Here is a 19,688-nt window from a genome sequence, read left to right as displayed (position 1 = left end):
GCTATTTTTGATAAATGATATACAGTAAACATTGTGCAATTTTGCCGTTAAATGCTGTAAAAGAAATAAAATAATATAGATCCTTGATTTGAAAAAGTGAACTATTCTTTTGTGTGATTTTACCAGAGTTTATGAAGAAACCAGGGAAGATCTGGAAAATAACAGTTATAAACAAATTATTTATCATTTTTCCATTCTTAATAAACATAATAATAATAGCAATTATGTGTAAAAAAATAATTTCTTTACAAACTTAGATAATATAAAAATTATGTGACTTTATGTTCAAATGCTGTAAAGGAACAAATTACTGCTTATAAAAAGACATTATTTACAGCTTTTTTGTTCTTTTAACAGCTAACATGTAAGTTTTTTTTTTCTCAGATTTTTCTAGATGTTATCTAGTAAAGAACAAATTACCACGTGTAAGAATACAGATTGTTCATGTGGAAATTATTTACAGTTGTCAACTCTTAATATACATATTTATTGCAAACGTTTACACTATTTTTTTTCTTTGTTTCTGTTGTAAAATTATTATGGTTAATTTAACAAAACTTGGAAAAATCTGGAAAATAACCGTGGAAATGTAAATCACCATTTTTTTTCCTGTGATTTCACTAGTTATTATCTGCAGTTTAACAAAGGATGGGAATCTGTAAAACAACAGTGTCTTTTTTACAGTATCACCTTTAGCAATAACATTCAACAAAACCGACATTCATTTGAATTTCTGCAATCACAGAGAACAGTGAACTGTCAACATACTGCATCACTGAAGACACAGAACGTAAACAGCTCATATCACTGAAATAATGCACACATTCATTCGGTGCAGCTGCTGAAAGATGTGGTGATTGTCGCTGCAAAAACTAAATAAAAAAAAACCCAATGGGTGAAGGCTGCTGAGGGAGCCGCTGATATGGATGCAAGTCGAGGCTCGGCACAGAACGCTGCAGTCATTTGTGAGACTGGGAATGCAAATCAACATGAGTATAATCCATGAGAATTGCAAACCCAAAATGTAATGAGGGAGCAAATCATATTGAGCTTAGCGGTATATGGAGTTTAATTGCTTCGGCCCTCCTGAGAGCGTTTTTGGCAAAGTTCTCACCAGCCGAGGATGGAGGTGTCACCCATAAACACCAACAACACACACCAGGACAAAGCGAATTAGCATAGATGGTGATTGGGATTAAAATAACACTCGACAGGTCTGGCTGCTGGGAGCCAAATGGTTTGTTATGTTCTGATTTTTCTCCTAAATAAAGTAAAACAGTCTCAATGTTCAATCCAGACGGCTGGATTTTAAAGAAATCCCTCATACTTAAACACTGTCTGCATCGTCTTTATTTACAATGCATCATTCCAATGACTTTTGCAGCTAGTGAAGAGAAAACTGGTGAAAAATTTATACGGCCATAATCATAACTGATTCAGCTTGGCGGAGCTTTTATGGTCTTCTTATGAACATCTGATGGGCATCAAGAAACGCTGCCACGCTGCAATTTGCAAGAACGCTCAACAAAAACAACCATACTTCACTGTACTGTGGGACATTTAAGAAGACTGTTTCTCCCAAACGGCACATTTGGGCTTTTGATTATGGGAAGTTAAGGTAAACAAAACAATAGCTCAAAGACTTGTCTGCATAAATGACTGTCTTTAATCAAGGAAGTAAGATATCCAACAAAGTTAAAGCTCTGTATACATTTAGTGTGTTTGTGAACACCATGTATTTGAACTCCAAGTGGGTAAAATGGTGGTGTTTTTGTTATTTTACATCAATAGATATCAGATATTATAAGAAAGTATTTCTTTTGGAAATGAGAAATTATTAAAAGAAGATGTCTTTTGAAAGGAAAGAGAAAAATCTGGTGTTTATTACATGAAAAAGTGTCAGTATTTGGAAAAAGAACTCACTTTTCCCCTGATTAACTGACCCGACGACCACTATAACCTCGAACACCAGCTCCTACAATCATTTTAATAATATATCCTATTATTACACAGCCTGTTTATTTGGAATGATGAGATAAAAATGTTGTAATTATAATCATACAAAGAGATAACTTTCTAATTTTTGTGTTCCTTTGGTGAATTCAGTGCTTCTGTAGTTCGAGGCTTATCTGATTAAATAAATTCGTGCCACATCAAGGTAATTCATTGCTCTGATGCAAAAAACACCCTCTGTAAATCTAATACGGTGGTTCCTCCTGTCGATTTGCTTTGTGGATTCAGCCTTGGCATCAGTGAGCTGCAGGTTACAGACTGCTCTTTCACCTTTTTCATCTCTTTTCAAACAGATAGAGGCAGATAAAGCGAGGCTTACTTTTCCCTCATCACCATCGGTGAGATGCCCCTGAGCAAGGATTGTATCCGCTAGCTGCTGCACAGAAGCTGAATCAAATCTATACCACAAGTTTCTGCCTGTCTTCTTTGTTTGGTTGTATAGTTTATATTACACACAGATCAGCTCTATCTTTAAAACCACATGCCGAAAATGGTGTAGGTCACTTTTGTGGTACCAAAACCGCTCTAACCTGGACTCTACACTCAAAAAAATCAACAAGGGCAGTTGTTTGATTAATAAAGTAGAAATATGTTTAAATGAAATGAATTAATCATGTTTATGTTTACTAAATGATTTGTTCTTGTTGGTTGTACATGGTTTCAAAGAAATTCAAACCAATTAAATTGATTCATGTGAGTCCAACAAGAATGAGATTAATCAAAGCAATATGACTCCAGTGGTCAGCTACTGCGCATGCTCCATGCCCCAAGGTCTCCTGGGAAATAACTGAAGAATCGTCAGGTCCTTTCCCGCTCAGTCCTTTGTTATCTTCGCTCTTACAAGTAAGTACTTTATATATTTATGCATGAATTTATCCAGTACAAAAGTGCGAGCGCTTATCAGACGTTTGTGGGACATTTCCGCGTTGTATAGTTTTCGTTAGCTTAGTAATTTTGTCCCTCGGTTTTCACATGCTAACTAGCTTAACTTTGCTTCGGCTAATTGTGCATTTATTACAGTGGTAAACTATGCATTGAAGTTCTGGTATTTGTTTAATGTAAAGATGCCTTGTGCTAAATCACGGTATATAAAAGTTAAACCGTCAACACAATCGTTAGTATGACAGAAACGAGTGTGTTGGGGGTGCGGAGGCGGATTGGCGCCAGGGCATAGACAGCTGCGTGTATTTAGGTCTGAGGGATATTTGGAGGTGCAACTGTCAGTCCTAAGGTATGTTCATTGTAAAATTGTAAAATGCTTTATTTTGTGTGTCAATTTCATTTGCTCTGACCCATCCAAACAAATATCAGATATTTACAATAGAAACGTTACAGCTGAAACAATTCCTGGAGTAATTCCATTACTAAAATGCCGAAGCATAATTCTCTGCCTCCAGGCTTCGTTTTATCCACTACATACGATACTATATATGCATGATACAGCGCGGTTGTCCACGGACACAGCACCAGCGACGCCGCGCTCTGAAACCTATTTATTTCATTTGCTTGCGCCGGGCATCAACGGCATGCCGCTGCGCCAAGCAAAGCCTCAGCGCAGCAGGCAGATCGGTGAGACCGCAGGCTCGCCGTGGTCAAAGTTCAGACTTGTTTAACTTTGACTTCTCCGCGCTGTGACGTAGGAACGCGGCATCTCGCCTGCTCGGAGGGCAAAATGGAGGACCCCATGGTTCTGTGTGTCCACATTTCCCCAAATATGACTTAACTTTATGGTTGAATTGAGACTGAGAAATGTTTCTGTAGCTGCTGCCCTAAGAAATATAAGTCCTGTTATAAATGCTGAAGATTTTAAAACAGTTATTTTGTTTGTTTCTTTCAGACATTGAGTGCAAGTCAATCTGTGTCTCTGTATGATCATTTGTATGCACCCTGTTTTTTAAATGGTAAGTAAATACTTTTGTCAAAAAAATGTATTGCATGTACACATATTTACACATTTAAAGTTTATAGAATTAGAAATGCATTGAAAGCAAAAGCTATTGATGGCCAGATGTAGTATGTACATAATATTGACCTATTGTGTTGCCATGACAACACTGCGTTGTAGCATTATCGCATGGTCAGTTTGTGAATTAAGTCATTTGTTAGATTAATTTTGCCATTTCCTTACCCCGTTTTGTCTTGTTCTTTCAGTGAGGTGTATGTGGCAGTGCAGACATTGTGACACAAGAGAGAGAACTAGGTACAAATTACTTAAACATTGTAAACTATACCATCATTGTGGAAGAGGCCAACATTATCTGTGCATAAATGTTAGTTGTCCATGCTCATTCAAGACTTGGACTGGACTCAAAGCCCATGTCTATAAATGTCATCCATATCAGCTTGTATCAACAGCTTCCAGTTCAGTAACTTTTAAATGTGAGTTGTGTGATCGCAGTGACATCTCAACAGAAAGAGACTTTTTTGTTCATATTGGAACACATCTGCGCAATATAGAAACAGTTAACTGTGTATTTAATGGTTGCTCTTTCAGGACAAATGTCCATAGTACATTTTACACACACAAAAAGAGGAAGCATCATCCACACACACTAGGTGATTTTAAAGCTAGTGTAGTTAGATTTGTGGACCCAGTAAGAGTATCAGATACCTCTGACAATGTGAGGGCTGGCATTTCTGTTGTTGTGTCAGATGATGAAGTTGAGACCGAGTCAGTGACAGAAGGTGATGATGATGATGTTCAAAGTCTTCCAAAACTAATTGAGCGAAAAATAGCTGCAATTTTGTTAAAATTAGAATATATATTTCATATTCCAGCAAAAGGAGTGGATGAGTTATTGGAAGAATTTCATTTTTTGATAAGTTCAGCTTGTGCACCTCTCACGAAGCATACAGTCACAGATATTTTTAAAAGCCACAACCTCCATGTTGATCCATCTGTTGTTGAAGAACTTGCTAAGTCAGTGTGTGTTTCCAACCCTGTGGCTAAAATTTTGGGGAAGTTTGGTCCTCTTGCCACGTCTTATAAACGAAAACAGTATTACAAGTTAAATTTTAGAGTTGTAGAGCCTATTGAGTATTACTTAACGGTTGACAAAAAAATATCTTTTCAGTACATCCCTTTATTGCAGTCATTGCAGGAAATATTGAGTTGCAAAAAGTTACTGGATAAAGTGATTGAAGAACAAATAGCTAAAGAAAACAGAGATTTGCCCGGTGATCAGCAGTTTTACAGGTCATTCAAAGATGGTAAGCATTATAAAACTAATAGTTTTCTAGCTGTTGAGGAGTTGAGAATTTGCATCAAACTTTATATTGATGAGTTTGAGGTTTGTAATCCTCTTGGGACCTCACGGAAAAAGCACAAGCTTTGTGGAGTATATTGGGTCTTAGCTAACTTGCCTCCTGGTTTTCATTCTGCTCTCTCATCAATTTATTTGGCCGTTCTTTGTAAAAGTGAGGATTTAAAGACATTTGGGTTTGAAAGGGTCTTGGATCCGCTTTTGAAAGATTTGTTAATTTTGGAACAACATGGTGTGTTCATCAGTCAGTTGAATAAGTGTATCAAAGGCACTGTGAGTTGTGTAATAGCTGACAACCTGGGGGCCCATGGGCTTGGAGGCTTTGTGGAGAGTTTTTCTGGTGAATACATCTGTAGATTCTGTACAGCAAAGAAGTCAGAAATACAGTCATTGACTGCTGCTCATTTTGAATTAAGAACCAGGGAACTTCATGAAGAACATTTAAAGTGTGCTCTAGAAACGGCAGCCTTGTGCTTTGGAGTTAAACGGGAGTGTGCTTTGAGTAAACGTCTTGCCCATTTTCATGTCAGTTCAGGCTATCCTCCAGATATAGCCCATGATCTTTTTGAGGGAATAATACCTGTGGAACTGGCTCATTGTTTTTCTCTCTTGATCTCAAAAAAGTATTTCACTTTAGAAAAGCTTAACAAATTGATTCTAAATTTTGAGTATAAGTGGGGAGATAAAACCAATAGGCCTCACGCAATACCACAGACATTCTCAGTGAAAAAAAACATTGGTGGAAATGCACATGAGAATTGGTCTCTGCTTCGATTACTTCCCCTGATTATTGGTCCACTTGTTCCAGAGGATGAACCTATTTGGCATCTTGTTTTGGATCTGAAGGACATAGTAGAGCTTCTCGTTGCCACTATACACTCAGATGAGTCAATTTCTTTTCTTGAATGTAAAATCAGTGAACATCGCCAGAGGTACCAAGAGCTTTTCCCAAGCAACCACCTTCTCCCTAAACATCATTATTTAGAGCATTATGCTCTTCTGATTCGCTTGTTTGGCCCTCTTGTCCATACATGGACAATAAGATTCGAGGCAAAGCATAGTTTCTTTAAACAGATTGCTCGCCATACTAATTGTTTTAAAAACATACCATCAACTCTTGCTGGTAAACATCAGCTCATGATTGCATCTGACCTGCAGTCTTCTGACCATAGGCCAGCTTTGGTTGTAACTAGTGGCTCGTCAGTACCAATTGATGTTTTGCAAAGTGACATAGCAGTTGCTATAAAGCAAAGATTACCAGAGGTGACGGAGGTCCATCTAACAAGAAGTGTGTCATGCAGTGGTATGAACTACAACAAAGGGATGATTGTTGTTTATGGGAAATCATTTGGTCTTCCAGACTTTGCTGAAATTCTGCAAATTTGCATTTTGCAAGATAGGGTGTATTTTATTGTGAAAAAACTCTCAAGTTGGTATAGAGAACACTTCAGAGCTTTTGAAATTGACACATCACATTTGAGAGAGGTGTCTCTGATTGAGCATGGGGAACTACTTGATGACTACCCATTAGCTGCCTATTCAGTGGGAGGCCTGCATCTGGTAACTCTGAAGAGACACATAAACTTAACTGGAAAATGAGAGTAATGTTGTAAGTATTCCCTACCACATCACATGTAATGCTTCTTAGTCATAAAGTCATAAAAGCATGCTTCGTTCTTGATATGTAATTATTTTTTCAAAGGCCACATGCTATTTTAAGTTGTGTAAGATGGTCTGCTTGACCCATATCTGGAGAAGCAATGTTCAATAATGACACTTAAACTTTCAGGTGGCTAAAATCTGTCTTTTTGTTGACACATTTACAGCAGTACAATTCACTATTTCTATGTCTATACTTTACACACCCTTTCTCCACACAGGAGACAATTGCCGTCATTTTATTTAGATGAGCGATGAATACCTCATACAACCCTGCATCAAAATACACTTAACTAAGTAAATAGTATAATTTAAAAAATATAATTGAACTTCTGTTGTTATCATTCACCCTCCTGTGAATTTTTAGATTTCTTTGGGAAAAATGTAAATCTTTTGGCTTAAGAATTATTTTATAGACTAAAAAAAGTCATATGATAAGAAAGTGACAAACATGACTTATTTTATTTTTGGGTAACTTTTCCCTTTCATGTCTATTTTAATGTTTATGACCATTTCACATTGTCTTCATCTTTGAGTGTTTCTTTGTTTTTTTTGTGAAAAATAAAGGTTAAATCAAAGTCCATGCAAATATGGGAGTAGATTAAGATTTGATATAAAGCAAAATAAGTTGGAATTAAATAAAAAACACTTTTAATGATACTAAATGATCAGATTTACTTCAGATGAGGCATTCACAGGCACACTCATAATGTAAATATTTCTGTGATTACCTTTTTTAAATTTTGAAATATTCAACTTTTTTGTTTTTGTTTTTTCTCTTTTTAGGTCTTGACAATGACCCTGCCAGTAAGACTGAGGATCATCCTGGGTGAAAATGATGCCAGGAAGTTACATTTGCCCGCTGGGTTACCAGACTCCATCGAAGAACTGTGCCAGACAATAAAGACAAGTTTAGGATTGCAGAAAGATTTTCGACTTCAGTACCAAGATGCTGATTTTGGAAATGAATTTGTTAACCTGTCAGTGATCTCAGAAATACAGGACAAAGCAACTATAAAGGTGGTCTTCCTACAAAATTCTACAGATGATGCAATGATAGGTCGGTCTCCAGCAGTCCAAACTCCTTTGGATTCGTCATCGCTCTCCTCTGATGCGGATGATACAGAGCCTGCTTCATCTTCAGGTTCATCGCCATCTACAAGGCATTGGGTTTGGCCAAGCATCTTCTCCATCCCTACCTTCAACTATGAAGCTGAACTCCAACTTGAAAAGGCCAATGCTGAGAACTGTACTGATGGAACTTGTTTGAACCCCTCACCGAAACTGAAATCTCACATTCTGGAACGTCTGTCTGAAGAAATCGTTAAGTTTAAAGCCTACCCCAATGACAGTGACCTGAATGACGTTGCTGAGGCTCTTGTGAAAAAGCACCCTTGTCTGTGGGAACAGGGGTCCTTCAACGGCTGTTATGGTTGGAAGATCAGCCTTAAGTATAAAATGGCCAACCTCCGAAGCAAACTAAGGGGGCTGGGATGTGCCGAGGTAATGCTTAATTCACTGAAGAGCAAGAACCAAGATAAATCTCTGGCAGCATTGAATGTCAAAAAGCCAAGAAGGGCAGAAGTCAATTACTGTCCAGAACACCCAAAAGGAGAAACCACCGAGAGTCTTGAAGAAGAGAGAATTGCACTGCTTTCTGAGTACATGAAAAAAGACAATTGGCATACAGTGACAGCAAAAATGGACAAGACTTTCTCATACAGGAGGCAAGAAGTTCTGCAAGGACAACCCTTCGTTGCAGACTTCAAAAGCAGATGGCCAGCTCTTTTCAATGAGAAAGAGGTAAATGTCCCTGATGTGCTCCGATTTCAGTGCACACAAGCATGAGAATAGAAAATAATGGCAATTTGTGTCAGATCTGATAAATAATTTCACTCCATTGTCCAAGATTTTTCTGTTCTAACAGATACAGTGAGCAATAACTTAATCAGTGTTGATCCTTCTTGTGCCGTATATTTCTGTGCCATTTTGATTGGATGAGTGACATGTGCCTCGATGTTTTTCAGATCGATAATGAATTCAAGCGCATATCAACTGTGCCTCTGCTTTCGACATTCTTCGCTGCACTTGACCAGTACTCTCCCCGTCTGATAGAGATCTTTAGACATAAAGGTGGAGCAGGTGGAAGGAAGATCCAACATGTCATGATGGACATTTCCAAGGTTTGTATTTAAATGGCTTGGCCTGTGCTTGTGAAATAATTTTATAAAGGAATGACTTTATGTCAATTTTAAGAGTGTGATTCACCATGTATAATGTGTCGGAAATGTGCCCAGAGAATAAAGCTGGTCACATTCACAACTCTTAAATCAATTTTCTTCAGGATGAGTAAAGTTGGTCTTCATCTTTATGTCTGTGCTTATAAGCCATAGCCACAGGTGAAGTTGTCATAGGTAACACTGAATTTTTTTGGTCAGAATGAACAATCACTCCCAACCCAAAATTACCTCTTTTTTTGTGTGTGATTTTATTGAAATTTTGTGTAGATGTTGGCTACTTGCCCTTTTGGGCTCCTGAAAGCCAAGTATTTTCAAATAAATGGTGGGTTAAAGTTGCAAAACTTCCCACTGGAAAACACGAATTTTAAGCTTTTTTCACATTTCTGTCAAAAACATGCTGAATACCATCATAATTGGTTCCTTTATTTCTGTCAGGATGACACAATACACACTAGACGAACATGCGTCCTCAAGTCCTTGTGCATCTACCTGAATGAAGACCACGAAAAACTTGTGAAGGAATACAAGGTGAGTTAAATAGATTATGAGTACCGTAACTAAAAAGGCATAGAATTGAGCTGTGAATCTGGGCTAGCCTTGCTATTGGATGACGATTCAGGCATCAAGAAATTTCTATTGCATGATGTTCTCAGTGTTTATCACTCACTTACTTATGGTTTCTTGTTATTCATTTAATGCAAATAGTAGAACAAATTTATAAAGTATAAAACCTTTCTAATTTCCTAACTGGCAAATTGAGCACCAGTAGCGGTTGTAGTTAAGAAACAGCAAGTTTGATGAAAACAAAGGAGTTTCCCTACAACTCCACAGCAGGTGTGCCAAAGTTCAGAGGGCATATCCTCTCAGTTGAGCACTGAGTACAGAACGAAATCCTGCAAGAAGCTGCTGCCATTAGGCCCATTGCTTTTCAACATATTCCATTATATTCCTTAAAAAATTGTAAATGTAGGAAATTAAAAATTTCAGTGCAAGCTCTCAGAATATCTTACTTTGTCTTTCATCTTGTATATCCCAGAACACAGACACAGAGGCCACTGCGTCCATGGGGCAAACTGTTCTGGGAGTTTATGTAATCCGGAAGGAAGGAGTGGAGCTGAGACATGAAGACCCAGAAGACATCGGTGTCCTGATTGAAGGTGTGGAAGTTCTTAACAACCTGCAGAGCATTGGAATTGCTTGTGCTTTGTTGTTTGGACTTACATACTGTTTGAATCTGAGCTACCCGTCAAAGCTCAAATGCACCTTTGAAGTCCTGCAAAAGATATTCCTCGATCTTGATGGGCAGAGACTGTCTTCCAAGGCACAGTTCCTCAAGAACAAGCTTATGAGCAAATAAGCTTGAGGAAGACTACAATAAGTCTGAAGGGAGGATTTTGTTTACTTTTGAGAGTTCAAATTTAGGTGTTATGATGATGTGTTATGATGTTATGTTATGACAATTTATAGTTTGCTCAGTGGAGTGAGAACAAGAGAGTCTCCAAAGTTAAAATGTCTCCTATATTTAAATGTTGCTGGAACAGATAGAGTTGTATCTTTACTACTGATTTTATTACATAAAGTGTTGCTAAAGAAGTTTCACCCTTTGGCTGAAAAATGTTTAAGAAGCCACTACAATGGTTATAGATTCCTGTGCTGTCGGTGACTTTACAGAGATTTTATTTTGTATTGTACAGTTTATTCACATAACAGTCACAAATGTTTTTTTCTTTGCCATGCCTGCCTTGTGTAAATTTTACAAGATTTGAAATATATATATATATATTTTATTTTCTATTCTGCACATATCTTATTTTCCAGTTGTTTTTATTTAGGGACCAAAGGATGAGATTTATGTCTTTAATGGCATTTCTTTTTGTTGTAGTTTAGAATTTGGTCAACTAGAATGTTTCAACGGTGGATTTGGCACTGTGTTGTATGTTAAATAAATGTTAAACACAAATGTTTGAATAAAATGTGAATTAATTTTTTCAGTCTTTTATTTTGTAATGCTGGTTAATTAATACATACTAGTACGAACAATGAACACAAATCTAATTGAACCAGTAAGATTGATATTAGTGTGACAAACAGAGCTTATGTTTGTTCATTCAACAACACTGACATTTGTAGAAAGAACAAGATCTGAAAAGGTTCATACAGCAAGATGGGATTTTGTTGTTTCAACATGTTTAAATAATGTAGATTAGACTAATGATTGTTGAGTTCAAATTACATGGTCAAGGCAAGCTGGTTGTACTTGATTTGTTTAGATGGAATTTAGGTACCAAGATAAAATCATGTTAATCCAATGAATTATTTTTTTGAGTGTACGGACATCTGAAATTGTCTTTACATAGCACCAATTCACAACATATGTAGTTTGTAGTGCACTTCACATATACAAAAAAACTTCAACAAATCCAAAGTATTCCTCGGATTCCCTTTGAGAAGATCTTAGCAACAATAGGATCAAAAGAACAAAAAACATCTGACAGAACCAGGCTGAGGCAGTGCAGATATCTGCCTTGACTAGCTGGTGAGGGTAAAGGACAGAGAGCACGTTTGCAGATAGAAAACAGAGAAATATTGCAAAAGAACAACAACATTCAATTTAGATGTGAAGCTACATATCTCTAATCTGCAGTTACTGGCTTCACTGACCTCCAGAGATACTTACAGAGCAACAAAGCGCCAAGTTAGTGATGCAACAGTGGTATATAAATGTAAAGAGAAAGACAGAAGAGAGTCTCGCATCAGTGTATTATGGGAAGAAAAGCAGCAGTCTAGGCCTATAGCAGCAGCATCTGAGCAGTCATGTAGGCTTTATCAAAAATAAAAGGTTTAAGCCAAATCTTAAAAGTAGAGAGGATTTCTGCAGGTAGCATCTTGATGCCTGATATTGTTTAAGTGGCAGATTGTATGGCTGTGCTCCAGTATCCATACTACCATACTATATAGTACACTAGAAAAAGATTTAATATGTCCCGGTATCTAGCATGTCAAAGGTAGTATGTTAAGAATATCCCAATGCTCTACTTCAGCAGACATAAACAAGCTTGAATCATCCAGAAAGCACAAACAGATGAAGGTCATTTTGCATTACAGTCTGCAATGGTGAAAGATGTATTATTGTAACAAACTAGTATCTGCTAATTGTATGTGTACTGCATGAAACAATACGCACTTTGTGAGGGCAGCTGTGGTATGTACTGAAAGTAAAACTATGTGATTTGTACACATCCCACAGATGCTTGTCTGGACTGAGATCTATAAAGTGCAAAACACCTTCATCTCTGTCAGGGTTTGTTTTTTGACAGTTTGCAGGTTTGTCACTTGCAATTGGCAACTAGTTTTGCCATGAACTGTACATTGTTGGCAATCATGTTAGAGAAAAGAAAATTGGATTCATCATACCAGCCATTAATCTTTCATTGATCTATGGTTCAGTTTTGATACCCATTATCTCCAAAAATGACCTTCCAATACAACTAGACTACACTCTCCATTATGTTTTGAGGGAAGCATATCTTCTACGTTTGTTTCAAATAAACATAGCTTCTCTATTTATTTTACTGCTTCACGGTTGCCCCTTTTCAGCCAATCAACCATGTATATTAAATGGATTCCCAATAGTAAGCAAGAAAATGTGATGAAAGGGTCGTATTTTCACCTAAACCATGACATGTTTTCAAACTTTAACAAAGTCATTTTGGGGCCTGAACTTAACCAAGCTCCTAACATAATAGTGTTAAACAATTCATTATAGTTTACTAAACCTAAGCAAATAGTTTTGGTCCCTAAATCAAAGCAGGAAGTGACTGAAAAGTAAACACGAGAAAGCAAATTCTGGTCTCATGGGTGATAGTCTAGTCTTGGGTTTATTCATCACATCACATCTCAAAAATGTAAAAAATGAAATGACATTACCTTTAAAAAGTGATTGAGAATGTAGTCTAGTTGAACAGGAATGCAGTTTTGTGGAAAGTGTGTTCAACATGGGCAATCATTTGTTTTTCTTTGGACCACTTTTGGTAACACTCAGGAAAACCCTGCTTTTATTGCTCTGTGGTTCAGTTTTGATACTCATTCTCAACTCAGTCTCCAAAAAAATACATTCCAATCCAACTAGACAACATTCTCCATTATGTTTTGGGGGAAGCATACCTTCTATGTTTGTTTCTAATCAACATTTCTTTTCCCGCTTCTTTTGCAGTTTTTTTTTTTTTTTTTTGCTCCTTTTCAGCCAATCAATCATGTATATTAGATGGGACAGGATTCACAATAGTAACCCAGAAAAATGTGGTGAAAGGGTTATATTTTCAACTAAACCATGACATGTTTTCAAACCTTAACAAAGCCATTCCAGTGTCTAAACTTAACCAAGCTTCTAACATAAAAGTGTCCAACAATGTACTATAGTTTACTAAACCTAAGCACTTAGTTTTGGTGCCTAAACCAAACCAGGAAGTGACTGAAAACCAAAAGTAAACGAGAGAAAATTAATTCTGATCTCATGGGTGATAGTCTAGACTTAGATTTATTCCAGGCGTAAACTAACCGTGATGTCACCCGTTGGTTTCAATGCCGAGAAAATGAAGCCCGGATTTTGCTACTTCCTGGTCGCCATTTTGGATTTTTTGGAGCCAGTGACGTAAAAAGCGTCATCAAACAGGCTGGACCGGAGAGCAACTCGGGGCAGGACCAGTCAATGGGACTGTCAATCAAGTATAGCCACGCCCCCTGGCTCCGCCAACTTTAATGATTTATTTAAAACTCATTATTGATTTATTTTACGATCGGCCACCTGATCTCTCATTTTGACCATGAAAACTAACGGGAAAAAAATCCTGAGCTGTAGAAAATCAGTCTATCACATTTTATTTTTTCCAAAAATGAATTGGGGTCTATGGAGAAAAAGCTTTTTGGAGTCAACCCTAGCGGACGGCGTGATATTGCAAGTTTTTGACACTTCTGGGTGGGCTTCAATTTTGGAGCCAGATGCTACGTCCATCTTTATATACAGTCTATGGTTTATTCATCACATCACATCTCAAAAATTAAAAAAAACGAAATGACATAACCTTTGAAATGTGACTGAGAATGTAGTTTAGTTGTATAGGAATGCAATTTTGTTTGACACGGGGTATCATTGGTTCTTCTTTGGACCACTTTTGGTAACACCTGGAAACCCCTTAAAACCTTCAGTTTTACAGAACCAGCTGTCTAACTGTCACCATTTGTTAAAGTCATTCAGATTCTTACGCTTCCCATTTTTCTTGCCTTCAACACTTCAACCTGAAGAACCAGCTGCCTGATATACCCACACACTGACAGCTGCCATTGTGACCAGATAATCAATGCTCTTCACTTCACCTGTCAGTGGTTTTAACGCTGTGGCTGATCGGTGTAGATGCATCATGAGGAGGCATTTTTATTTTTACATGGAGAAGACAGTTTGTTCTTCACACCTGCGCTGCACCGGGTCACAGTTTCTGCACCGCTGTTATTTAAAACAGGAATGTGCTCCGGTTGTCTTCCTCCCAGTATAAAAATGGGACAACTGGCAGACAGCAGGTGAGATTTTCAAACATTCCCAAGATAAACGGGCTCAAGGAAAGAAAAACTCTGAACTTAAATATCTTCAGACTATCCAGGAAAGAACAGACAGTTCTGAGCTAAAATAGCTTGTCGTGCACTGCTAATTGGAATAGGAGGAGTGTTTTACAAAGCTCTGCTGGGCTTCACAGGAGATTTTCAGCCTGGTTGTCCAGAGCTGGAGGTAAACAAAGCACCAGAGCAGGCAAAGAGGTGAAGAAGCAGGGGAGGGATTGAAAAGAAAAGGCCCCACAGGGTGACAGAATGAGAATAACATGAAGGGGGAAAGATACACACCGAGCTACAGGGCAAAGAAAAGAGGAGGTGGAATCATTAACAAGGAGGAGTCTGACCTTCAAATGTCCACTTAACCAGTCTGAATGGTCACTTGGTTAAAGAATCCGACATAGATATTTATTAATCCGCAAAGGGAAATAGCTTCAGAACATTTGAGCAGAAAGATGAGCAAGTCTATAATAACTGGATATGGCTGCAGCAGGTCACAAGAAATGCAACAAAACAGATTCCCAAGCGCATTAAAACTACCAACACGACTGCAAAGAATCCCCATTAACTGAAAAATCAGTGCGGACATGTTTGCTTCAATCTTTGCGCTGCCTTTCATTTGGATGGAAAATCCTTTTTTATGTGCTTTACAGATGAAAGGAGAAAAAATGGCCCGCTGCATCACATTGTTATTCAAGGACTGAGGAAATAATCCCTAAATAACACATGCAATGAGGAAACACTAGAGGACCGTAACTGAAGAAAAATTGAACTTTGATGAAAACTGCAAGTCTGTTTGCAAGCGGTCCATCAGCATCTTCACTGTCTCAGAAAACTTTTTAGCGTCCTTATATTGAGTCTGTTTTATATTTATGGTTCGATCACACCTGTTACAGAGAAAAAAACTCACTGAACCAAATAGTGAGAGGGTGCAGTCGCCGGATTGGTGAGTCAGTCTTGTCCAGCCTCCCTGTGCACTAAACAGGTACAGAGGAGGTTTTTTTCACTCCTTAATGACTCCCATCCTCTACAGCAGTGGTTCTCAACCCTGTTCCTCAGGACCCACTGTCCTGCATGTTTTAGATGCTTCCCTGTTCCAACACACCTGATTCAAATGATCAGCTCGTTATCAAGCCTCTGCAGAAGCCTGATAACGAGCTGATCATTTGAATCAGGTGTGTTGGAGCAGGGAAGCATCTAAAACATGCAGGACAGTGGGTCCTGAGGAACAGGGTTGAGAACCTCTGCTCTACAGGGTGAATTTTAGCTTCTCCCCTCTGGACCGAGGTTTTTAGTCCACATGTGCAGGACAAAGCATTATAAAAACAGCTTTGTAACTTAATTTTACTTTATTTCATTCATTTATCCTATTTCATAGCTCTATTTATTGTTGTGACTTTTAAATTTTAAGTTTTTATCCCAGATACTGATTTGATTTCCCAAAGGTTTTTCAGTGTGTTTTATTGTTATTTATCTTGATCTTATTTATTTTACCTTATCTTTTTACTCATCCTTGCTGCTTTTTTGATGAATGGTGGGACACTGAGCACTTTTTTTTTTTTTTTTTTGCTTTGTCACTTGATCAAGTACCTGCCTGTCAGGTTCAATGTGTGTTTAGTAATGGAATGCCAAATGCAATGTTTTTTTTTTTCTGCAAAACAAATCTCACTAAAAATAAAGTAACCTTGAACCTTAAAGAGGTAAAATGAAATAAAATAAGATAATGAATAAATAAATATTATTAAAATTTATTTAGATAGAGAAGTGAAGGGCAAAATTCATAACAATCTGAATAAGAAACTAATAAACAAATCCTTGAACAGACTAAAATGTGTAAACAAGTGAATAAATGGAGAAATCAGTGAATACAATTAGTTCTGAGAAAAGTAATAAATAAAACCCAGAAATCTCTGCTGTCACTTTTACAGCCATTCAGCATCCAGCAGTTTCAGAAGTTTAAAAACATTTAAGTTACGTGATAACGTGACAGTAATAAACGACTAAATAGGTGTTTTCTGACAAATATGCAGAAAGTTTGAAACTCAACGGTCAATTCTTGGCTTCATTTTTCAATGAAACATCTGAAGTTCGATAGAAACATATTATTCGTCAAGTATTCACAGGTCTGACAGTGCACTGCTACAAACTCAAGAAAGGAAGACATTTTTTATCGCCAATTTAATTCCAAACTCAGAACAGAATGTTTTCTGGACCAAGTTAGGATTGCAGCATCAGTTCGTTTTAGAAAGCACAAGCTCCCTACCTGATCATATACAGACCTTCTGTGAAGAGATGTGGGCGTGAACCAAACACCAGTGTGTTTTTCTGTTTACCGTGTTTAATTCTGCACCTCTACTGGCTAGAGAGAGAATACTTACAGCTAAGTTTGTTTGATTAAAGCAGCAGCATGTTAAAAGAAGTTTAAAAAAAGTCATCAAGTGTCAGAGTTTCGTCCCTTGTCCTGGAGTTTAAACAGGAAACAGCCTCCAGAGCAGCTGTTCTATTGGTTCACTGAGTAGGTGGGTTCTCAGATACAGAGTTTGATTGGCCAGCTTAAACTGGAAAGACATGCCTCCTTCCCTGGGAGAGGAAATAGTTCCTTCTGAAGGCAGCACAGTTATTTTGGTGGTCAAACAGGTTAGAAGAGGCTGAAAACTGACTTTAGACTCAACAGACCTGCTAACCTGCTAATTTTACTTTCTGGTTTTCCTCTCTGATCTGCAGAAATGTGAATATTGGAGGCAGAAAAATGTAGCTGAGAATTAAAAAAAAACACAAAAAAAGCAAATAAAACCTCAACCTCCCTTCTGCTGAAGAAAGTAGTAGTGGCACACACACACATATATATATATTTATCACAATAACCCTAGATTTCATTTAAACCATTTTTTCTCTCACTCTGTATAATGTGTATAATTATCTGCTTTTTTCTATAATATCGCTTTTATTTTTTCTGGGCATTTTTATAGCTTAGCTTCAGTTGCATATTAAAAAAAAACAGTCCAGACCACCATTTGCCTACATCAGCATATCACAGGTCCAGCTGCCTCTGTAATATGTCAGAATGTGTATCATGGATCTGTTAGGACCTCGGATTAAACAAAAAAAACAAAAAAGACTTTTACAACTGATTGTACTGGGATGAATGAGTGTTTTCTCCTGTTGCATCCATAAGACACGATGTGGACGCTGGATACTGACACACACACACACACACACACACACACACACACACACACACACACACACACACACACACACACACACACACACACACACACACACACACACACACACACATCACCTGGTCCTTATTAATAAAAGCAGAAAGCCCTCTCCGTATTTTCTTTTCGCCACTGTCAGATTTATTCCCGGTCTGTCCCATCATCTCTGATGTGTCTGACAGAGTTCAAGGACTGTCAGCGCCGGAACAGTTTTTAAAGTTTGCACACAGATTACTGGTCAGATTAATGGTAAACAACGAGAGGAGGTTTTTGGTTCTTAAGCAGGAGCTGCTGTGTTTGTCACCTTGGTTTTCGCCCTTGTTTTTTTTATACTTCTTGATCTTTGTCTGGTGTAATTATGCAACGTAGAATGCATTTTAGTATGCAAACATATTCAGCATTTTAAAGATTAGGGTTTAGAATTATGTCATGGTGAGGTTCTGCCTGTCTAGTCAGGACAGGTCATTTTGTAAATAAATTTAGGACCTGCACATGTGATTTACTTATGTTTATTCTCCAATAACCTGCTTTTTTGTGATGCCGTAGCTCATTTTTTAACTCTTACATGTAGATCAGCAACTGTTTTGGAAACAGAATGAAGAGAGAACTCAAAAATATGTTTTTGTGCAGTATAACAGTTACAGTGTCACAAATCATAAAAAAATAAAACACAAAAGTTGAATTTTGTATTATTTTACAACAAAACAAAAGCAAAACATGCCCACTGATGTTACCAATACTGGAAAAAGTGGTGATATTTGACTGATTGCATTTTAAATTCATCATCTATCTGCTCCGTGTCGACACAGCCTGCAGTTCAGCGGAAAACTTGTTGAACTTTTGACTTCATGGTTGACTGAGGAGCTCCGAATTTATTTTTATTTTTATTTTATTTCTTTTTTACAGAATCTGCATGAAGCAAATCGTTTACTTTGATAAATGTCAGAACAAGACATGAAGAATTTAGGGATTTTGAATGAATATATTGATTTTAAGATCCCGGTGGAACTGTGCACAGGTCATTAAAATTGAAAATCCAGGATGCCTTCATGTTTTTATAGTTTATTTTTATGATAAATTTTTGTAATTTTGACCTTTACAAAAAATGAATAAAAGAAAGACAACATGGCTTTCAGTCAGTTTGGGGTTGTGAAGGTTAAGATATCTTTTAGTAGACAAAATTTGGAAACTGCTTTGTCCAACACAAATCCACTTAGAGTAGAAGACACCACGTGCAGGATACAAACTTTAAAATCCTGAAATACTTTCTATAGAACCAACTAAAATCACTTTATCTGCCTTCCAGACTACAACACAGTAAGACTTTGGAGTAGACCCGGGTTACGAATGATTGCAAAAACATTCTGTTGAGGTTGTATTGGTTTGACATTAAGAGTAAATGCATGTTTTAATTTGTGTGTGTGTGTGTGTGTGTGTGTGTGTGTGTGGCTGACAGTGAATCTGAACCATGGCGGTAAAGTCTCAGCTTTAATATGTGATGTACAAACTCTATCAGGTGAACTTCTGAGGCACCAAAACACATCATAGTTTGTCTTCTCTTTTCAGTTGTTATTGTGTGATTTCACAGTTATTTTCTACCTCTTTGTGACTGTTTTGTGTCTTTTTATTGTCATTATATATCTCTTTTCAGACATTTTGCATTTCTTTGTGGTCATTTTGCATTTATT

General features: G+C 37.4%; 1 protein-coding gene across 1 annotated transcript; it reads left to right on the top strand.

The window, feature by feature from the left end:
* The first annotated feature begins 7,719 nt into the window (after positions 1-7,719).
* On the top strand, positions 7,720-11,449 carry LOC110954116 (uncharacterized). Its single transcript, XM_051959644.1, has 4 exons — positions 7,720-8,738; positions 8,963-9,118; positions 9,611-9,703; positions 10,212-11,449. Exons 1-4 carry the CDS (start codon positions 7,731-7,733, stop codon positions 10,530-10,532), a joined length of 1,578 nt encoding a protein of 525 aa, XP_051815604.1. The 5' UTR covers positions 7,720-7,730; the 3' UTR covers positions 10,533-11,449.
* Positions 11,450-19,688: the final 8,239 nt, after the last annotated feature.

Source organism: Acanthochromis polyacanthus, chromosome 15 (assembly GCF_021347895.1).
Source record: "Acanthochromis polyacanthus isolate Apoly-LR-REF ecotype Palm Island chromosome 15, KAUST_Apoly_ChrSc, whole genome shotgun sequence".
NCBI lineage: Eukaryota > Metazoa > Chordata > Actinopteri > Pomacentridae > Acanthochromis > Acanthochromis polyacanthus.
The sequence above is the reverse complement of the archived record's forward strand: the minus strand, read 5'-3'. Positions and strand labels throughout refer to the sequence as shown.

Bases quoted from the DNA above. Each gene is read 5' to 3' on its own strand.
- LOC110954116 (XM_051959644.1), top strand. From the start codon at position 7,731: ATGACCCTGCCAGTAAGACTGAGGATCATCCTGGGTGAAAATGATGCC. The intron at 8,739-8,962 runs GTAAATGTCCCT...GATGTTTTTCAG, and splicing joins CTCTTTTCAATGAGAAAGAG to ATCGATAATGAATTCAAGCG. The intron at 9,704-10,211 runs GTGAGTTAAATA...TGTATATCCCAG, and splicing joins AACTTGTGAAGGAATACAAG to AACACAGACACAGAGGCCAC.